General features: G+C 34.2%; 1 protein-coding gene across 1 annotated transcript; it reads right to left on the bottom strand.

Moving 5' to 3' along the window:
• Window positions 1-4,638: 4,638 nt before the first annotated feature.
• Window positions 4,639-5,259, bottom strand: LOC125865242 (21 kDa protein-like). Its single transcript, XM_049545448.1, has one exon. The coding sequence runs from the start codon at window positions 5,257-5,259 to the stop codon at window positions 4,639-4,641; it is 621 nt and encodes a 206-aa protein (XP_049401405.1).
• Window positions 5,260-8,695: the final 3,436 nt, after the last annotated feature.

Below are 8,695 nucleotides of genomic sequence, written 5' to 3'. Positions count from 1 at the left end.
CGTGCAAGTGGCTGGCAGAGTTGCCTTGTGAATCTATCACTTCTTGGGAGGAATTGGTAACCGCATTTAATGTGCAATTTTTCCCTCTTTCGAAGATGATGACTCTTCGGGATAGTATCCAAAGATTTAAGCGTTTGGAGGGCGAGCCAATCCATGAGACTTGGCTGCGATTTAAAAAGTTGGTACTATAATGCCCGACTCATGGTTTGCCCAACAATGTCTTGCTGCAGTATTTTTACCGAAGCCTGGATTTGGTAAACAAAGGTATCGCTGATCAACTTTCACCTGGAGGCCTGATGCAGCAACCATATGCAGTAGCAGCCCAACTCTTAGATGGCATGACGACCATCAATAGGGCATGGTACACTCGTGAAGACCAAGTCTCCCCTCTCACATTCAAGCTATCCAAGGAGTAGATGGAAAAAGATAATGAGAGAGACCAAACCATGGCTAAGATCATGACACAACTTGACATTTTATCTAAAAATGTCATGGGGGTTGGGTGTGCAAATCCTGTGGAGGTGAAATTTGAAGCCTTGTATAATGAGGAAGTGAACTTCCAAGCCAATCAAGGCGGTGGTTATCGTTCATACTACCGAAGGAAGGGTGGTAACCAAGGTTGGGCTAGAGATGAAGGATGGAAGTATAGTGAATGGAGAGACCGAAATCCTAATTGGAAGGATGGGGAGAAGGACAGGTATGTGCCTCCCCACGGTGCCAAAAGCCAAAGGATTCGGAGGGTGGTAGGTCTGAGGATATGCTTTCTCGTATCCTCAATAAAATTGAAGGGTCAGACAAGATCTTGAAAGAGATAACGGAGGATGTGTCAACCCTTAGCCAAACCATTACCTCCCATTTAGTATCAATCAAGCAGCTGGAGACCAAAATGGGTCAGATGTGGTCTCACCTAAATCCAAGACAGAAAGGGGGTTTCCCTAGTGACACTATGGTCAACCCCAAAAATGAAGTTTGAAGGTGGACTTGTGTCGTGCTATGACATTAACTAAGGCACTGTTTGGGAGGCAACCGAAAACCATTTATTGCTTTATTTTGCTTTGATAAAATAATGGTGTGTTGATTGTGCAGATGGAAGTGTGAAGAGTGAATGAAAAGTGCAAATTGGCAAGTTACAGGTCCATTCCGCGAATCGCCGAAGGGTTCGGCGACCCCGAACCAGACCGCCGTTAGACTCAAGACCAATTTACATTGGAGTCTATAAAACTCGGCAACCTCAGGAAATTATTGGCGAATCGCTGATCATGTCGCGATCTCGACGGAGACCACCGTTTGGACTCCCACCATATATAGAGGTTCTGTAAATTTCGGCGAGGCAAATGACTACTTGGTGTTACGTCGAATAGTTCAGTGATCGGGACTAATGTCTCTGAATGGGCGAAAACTGGACGGTTTTTCAAGCCAAAGGTTTAAAAGTTTCAAACTCATTCCTTTTCCCTTACTTTTTCATCTTCCCAAACTCACACCTGCACTCTAGTTTTACATTTCTTGTATTTTTGGAGTATTTTTAGTATTGAATTGTGCTACGAGTTGGATTACATTGCTTCCTAGCATCAACATCCATTTGATCGGCATAAAAGGTTGGTACTTCAAACCCCGCGTTCATTTTGTCAAAATTGTACTCATTTGCAATCTGTTAATCTTGTTGAATTTTGTTGGGCCTCTCTGATTGGATCGGATTTCTTAATTTCCTATTCCTAATTGATAACTCTTGTCTGAATGGTGAAATCCCGCATTCTAGTGCGTTAAGTTAAATTAATTTGCAATAGGGAGTGCTTTTATGTTACGGGTCTTAATTGGATTTGTGTTATTGGAGCTTAAATTGCGTTTTCGGGGGTTGCGGGGCTGATTTTAAGAAGTTGGGTTAATAATAGGCACGACGAGTCATTTCGGCGAGCTGAGACAAGCTCGCCGAACCACTCAGCGATTCGCCTAGTTGCCCTACCTCGCCTTTGATATCATGCTTTATGTGTTATGTCTTTTGTACCTTTCGAAGAGAAGCATGAGGTCGCCAAAAGCACTCGGCAAAGAAGAAATTTCATCGATAAAAATTTGACAGTGCCTCCGCGTCCCCAGATTTGGGAAAAGTCATTTCGCGGAGCGGAGCGGTCACGGACCGTTCTGCCTCAAAAGTTATTTTCAAAACCATAATTTAAATGCTTCACAACGTCGCGGACCCACTCTCAAATATTGATTTTTGGTCTTTTCTCATGTTTAATTATCTAAATTCGTTCCTAAACATCATGAGATCCTTCCTATCACAAATCACGATCCTTGAATCCATAAATTCAATTCAACGAAAGTTAAGAGTCAAGTCAAGAGAAGTCAAGAGTCAATTTAAGAGAAGTTCATAAAGTTTTCCAAAAGTCTTTTGCAAACGTTTCAACTTTGTTTTAAGACTTAAGTTTTGAGTTCAGTAAAGAGTAACGTTGAAGTTCATTTCTTCAAAAGTATATGGGGGCTATGTATTCCCAAAGGGTTTAAAATATTTTCGCATTTAAACAAGAAAGGAAACCTCGATTTTCAAGGAGCTTTCGTGCTAGTTTTCAGAAAAGAGTAGACGCTTTCTAAATGAAGCAAGAGAGGAAACTTTGATTTCCAAGATAGCCTTTAAGCTAAGTTTTTGAGCACTAATCTCAAATCACAGAAAGAAGTATGTTTTTACACATAAGATCTAATATTATATTTTTGGGAGTAGTATTGAGCACAGATATGGAGGAGAGTATAGACAACTCACAGCCCCATAAACCATGTAGCCACCATGAGTAGAAAAGGGTCATACTTTTTAGATGATTTCTTTAGTGCTTTTTAGCATAGACTAGTAGATCCACTTAGTGAGTTAGATTCTATACCCCCGGCAAGGTATAGGATGGTCCTTGGTAGCGTGAGGTAAAATGATGTATCATCACTATAGCTCTTAAGTGATGGTTGTCGGTTAGAGAAACTCCCACATCAGTATTTTGTATTTTTATATACAAACAGAGTTCATATTGTATCTTTGCATACATACATAGTTATTATTGTATTTCTAAATACACAGAGTTGACATCATGTTTTAAACAGTTTTTCCTTATATTGCACTTGTTTTTAAACTGCTTTAAATTGAAATGAGTTCAGTTATGTTGAATTGAGTTGAACCAGGTAAGTTCTTCGGTTCTTTTCCGATTCTTTTCAAGCTTAAGTTGTGTTTAGCATTCCAACTCGCATACTCGTACATACAATGTACTGATTCCAGTTGGCCTGCATCGTCTTATGATGTAGACGCAAGTAACTAGGATCAGCATCCAGCGTATCGTTAATCTAGTTGAGCTTCAGAGTTGTTGGTGAGCCTCCTTGCATTCCAGATGATCCCTCTTTTTCATTACTTTATCATTTTAGTTCATTAGGATGTCGTGAGCCTGTTCCGACATCCATCTTAGTTATTTTAGAGGCTTCATAGATAGTCAGTCAAATGTTAGTTCATTCATCATCATTTTGTTATTGGCTTATGTTCAGATTTGAGTTGCCATTTTGGCTAAGTTAAATATTTATTTTTAAAAAATTATGAGTTCAGTTTGAGACAGTTGAGTTATTTAGCATATGAATCCTTTTCTTAATGCTTAAAGTCTTCCGCTGAGTAAGTAAGTCAGGTCAAGGGTTCGCTTGGGGCCAGCAATGGTTCTCGAGTTCCGACCACGTCCAGGGTGTAGGCTCGGGGCGTGACAGAAATAGTTCAAATCTAAATTCATCATGACCAAGTTGAAGAAACAAACATGACTAGTAGTGCAACCACTACAAATTTTTACATGTTTCTTCTAGGAATTAACAATATGTTACATTTTGTTGGTTCAATTTCATAATCTCTACTCTCAAAATTCTACTTTAATCACAAAGGTGATAGTAGAAAAATTTCTACTTGGGTCCAATCTGCTGGATTCCCTCCTCTCCTTCTCCCTATTTATTTACCTTTTTATAAGTGCCTGAAAATATCATCTAGAATATTCCAGACACAAACCAAATATGAAAATTGATTATAAATTAACATGTTTCAAACATGTTGAAATTATCAAATCAGTGATATGATATCATTTTAATCGAAAGTTAACTGTGGTCAAACTTATTTTTTAACTTTACTAGAAATATATCAAAAGGTCCAAGTCACACCTGAGCCATTTGGGACCCATACAAACCATCCACCCGAGTCAAAAACACATTTTGAATCTAATAAAAGTATCAGAATTTCATTTCAACCTCATCTTCCTCAAACGTTGACTTTAAGTAAACTTATCAACTTTCCAAACAGAAAAACTCTTTTAAAACTCACCCAATAATCTCGAAAATTGTGTCATCCATCCCCACAAACCATAAATACCACACTAAAACTACGTATGAGAAGGGATAAAACATAGAAAACACTCAAAAATCACAAAACGACTATGTGGATCGTTACATCGTATAAACTATTATTGAAACTAATCACCTGAAAAATAATTAATATGCTACAACATATAAAATTACACCGACAATACTAAAAGTTGTATACACCATTAAACAAGTCATAAAATCAATGAATAATTAATTGACCAATACATACCATATGTGACAAGACTACATCATTAATATTTATTTATTTTCATAGCTAGCCTAGCCATGATGAGAAGAGTTATATCTAGAAGCAAATCCATTAAACAAAGCCAAAGCATTGCTAGTAACTTGTGCAACATTAAGAACCTTAGCTTTAATTGTAGCATTCACTTTACCACCCTTGGAATGGCCTGAATTTAGACCATTCAAGCAAGTGTAAGCATCAGTTAATACTGTACTAAGCCAAGTTTGAACATTGCTTTGATGCCATACAAACTCTTCTTGCCCATCTAAATTCAAATTTTGAAGCTCTATTACAGAGTTTGTGAGTTGGGAAATGCCATCGTTGATTTTATCTAAGCATTCTTTTATTGGTTGATGATCCTTAGCCTTCATTTTCTTATTATGCTCCTTGAGAACATTTTTTATGTAAGTTTTTGTATGTATAGCCCTAACTAGGCTTACTTTCAAGGCAGCATGAACTACTTCTTGAGGATCTTGTGATGTAGGATTCACATAGTTGGATAGAAATGTCACACAAGGTTCCGGATAACGAGTTTTTCTGCACTGAGTCTCCACGAAGGTAGGGAGGCGTGGATGTAGTCGACCAGTACTAGTACTCTCGACTGCAATCACTGTAGAGAGGATAAGGAGCAAAAGGGAAATGCTAATTTTTCCCATTAAAGTTTAATTTGCGGTCTTCTGAGGAGCAGGAGAAATTATTGGAATTCTATAAAAGAGTCTCGAGAGCGAAATGCAAGGATGAAAGAACTAAAATCGATGAAGAGAGAATGAGATGATAAAAGAGTTTGTGATGGAAAATATGAAGAGTATGCAAGGTCTTTTATAATAGGGTTTTCACATGCATGATTTGACTTCTTTCATTTAACGTGCGCATATGCAGACTACCATGAGAGTATTACGGTATTAAATGATACTATATTGTCTGTCTATCTGACTCAATTATGTGACACGTTTTGAATTTTGATAATCTAACAATTTATATTTTTACCATGAATTGAGGCATGGAATATTAGAATCTTTTGAAGTAAATTTACATACTTAAAAACTATTTAAAAAGTACTAAAAGTCACAATAATTGACAATATATATAAAATATGAAAAAAATATGAAAAATTGCAGTTAAAGAAAAACTTGTCTGAATCTCAAGGGAATAATATTCTCACCCTTCTGATTTTGTGAAGATATTTGATTGAACAAGAATTTTAAGAAATAGGTTTTATGTTCTAAGAAGGGAAATTCTAGAATAACGGTAAAGTTGTTCTGATCTATAGATAACAGGTTCAAGCCAAATTATTAATGCTTGCATTAGGGACGATCGTCTACATCATACCTCATGAGATGTGACCTTTCCCCAGACCCTGCAATGTGGAATGTTTTGTGCACCATGCTATTCTTCCCTTTCTGTTCTGATATATGTGAAGGTACTTGTTTGGACATGAAGTTTAATAATGTAAGAAAAAAAATTTAAACTTGTGGTCCAAAACAAACCATAGATATTTATGTACTAATTAAGAGTAAAATGAAAGTTTAAAGTTAAATCATTATAAATATATAAAAGTGTCATTGTTTTTGGGACTGACTAAAAAAAAGTAAAGGTGTCACATAAAATGAGATTGAGGATTAAAAATGTCATTTGAAACTTATGACCTAAGAAAAATCATAAATATTTTTGTGGTAATAAATCATTTCATTAAGGATCTAATAAATATTTTAAAATTAAATTATTACTTCGCCTCTGTTTTAATTTAAGTGTCTTAATTAATTTGACTGGACACAAAATTTAAAATATTATTTTCTTAAAAAAGAAACTAACTAAATAAAGAATACCACATGAATCGAAATAAAGAGAGTATTTTTTTTTTTTTAGCTGTAAATTGTAATCATCCATCTCATTGACAGAGTACTACTTATATAATAAAATTATATATAATTGGTTTTAGTTATTTCTATAACATGCAGTAACTTCAGTGAAGCAGCCGTCAGATTTAAGGATATACATTGTTCATTATACAATACTTTGATTTAATAATGATGAACATGTGAAAAGAATGCAAGCTATTCACCCATGCATTTTATTTTTTGGTCATTTAAATTGAATTTTCATAGAATAATTAGAATTGCGCGCAAAAACTGCATGAGGTTATAATCATTTGAAAAGAGAAAATGTTGATGTAGTTTTACAGAGAGTAAAGATGAATGACAATTGGAGAAAGTAATACAAATTTAAAAGTTAAGATTTGTTATAAGGAAATAGATTTTGTTCATACACTACTATATTAGAAATATCTTGTTTCAACATGTATGCTTAATGTCTATAGATTAAAAAATAAAGATATTTAAGTCTATGAAATTGATGTGTGTTTAGATATGTGTCCTACTGTTGTAGCTAAATAGATACGTAGTACACCCACTTTTAGATTTGCATCCCTAACATTTGAAGTTTTGACCAAAATAAGCCATTGTTTAAATTAATTCACCAAAATAGTATGTTTTAAATTTTTTTTACAAAATTAGTATAAACGTGGTTCACAGTAATGTTTTATACTTTATTTTATTTTAAAAAATTTAATAGGAAAAAGGCAAAAGTTCACGGAGCAAACAGAAATAAAACGTTATTGTCAATAACGTTTTATACTTCGTTATCTTGAATCATGTTTTAGAGCTAAAACGTTACTCAAAGTAACGTTTTATATTTTGTTACTGTAGATCACGTTTTACAACTAAAGTGAGAGTCACGGGCTCTGCAATTAAAGAATCGAATGTTGCAAATTTTACAGATTATAAAACGTTACTGGTAGTCACGTTTTATATATAAAATGTGACTGTCAGTAACGTTTTATGTAGATTTAATCACGGGTCATCGAATTCTGCAAATTAAGAATCAAATCCTACTATGTTGGAATCTTACAGATCATAAAACGTTACTGTAGATCACGTTTTTACATTAAATCGTGATTATCAATTACGACACTATGTTAAAGTCAACTTTTTCATTTTTTAAACTGACCAGACATATGGTTATAAAATAAACCTTGTTGTAACATAACACATTCCAACAATATTCAATCAAGCTTTTGTTTGTGTAGCCCAATTTTGAAACAATATTCACAAAGGTATGAATTAAATAAGTCAAGTCAATATATCATATTATGTTATTATTTTACCATAGCTTTCAAATTATTTTTCTGATTTATTAATTAAAAAGATGACTTATTTTTATGTGTAGGAATAAAAATGGCGAATTTTGAACATATTGTGATGGTTGCTTTGTATTGGGGTGGCGAAATAATTACTGAAATGAACGGATTCAGGTATACTGAATGTGCTAGAATGATTATTAGCATGTATACTTCAATGAAGTATGTTGAATTGGTTGAATTATTACATGAGAAAATGGGTACAACTAGTGAAAATATTCAAATGGATATTTCGGGAAAATATCCTTGTTCGATTCAAGGTAACCATACAAGGTTCATTGAGTTTAAAATTGAGGATGATCAATCTTTGCTACAATTTTTTTTTATACCTCAAAACTTTGCGGATAAGATTGACATAAATGTTTTGGAAATGTATGTAAAGACCAAATCAACAAATCAAAATGATATATTTCAAATTAATGGTCAACATGGTTATCACATGAATTTATTGGCTCAAAATCATGGATTTGCCACGGTTAGTCAACCTCATTATGCAGAACCGATTGCTCAACCACAATTCCAACAATTGTTAATGCGTGACCAACGATCATTTGGTGAAGGTTCAAGTAGCCAAAGACATGTTGACAATAGCCCGAGGGAATATGAGGACAGGTAAAACAACAAATTTATGTTTTTACTGAACTTTAATATAAGTAGTTGATAACATAATTTTACACATTATAAATATACATTCATAGATAGATAGTGATATTTTTTGTGATTAATTACCTTAACTTTTTTAAGAAATAACCTTTTAGAGTATAAATTTCTGATTTTAAAACAAGCTTCTATGTCTCATAATTTTTCTAGAATTTAATTAAATTTCTTTTTCCACAAAGAAAATGAGACCAACTTTGATCCATATAGTGATGTAAATGCTGAAATTAGTGAAGAAA

Source organism: Solanum stenotomum, chromosome 5, assembly GCF_019186545.1.
Source record: "Solanum stenotomum isolate F172 chromosome 5, ASM1918654v1, whole genome shotgun sequence".
NCBI lineage: Eukaryota > Viridiplantae > Streptophyta > Magnoliopsida > Solanales > Solanaceae > Solanum > Solanum stenotomum.
Note: the sequence above shows the minus strand (reverse complement) of the source record. Positions and strands in the feature narration are given on the sequence as shown.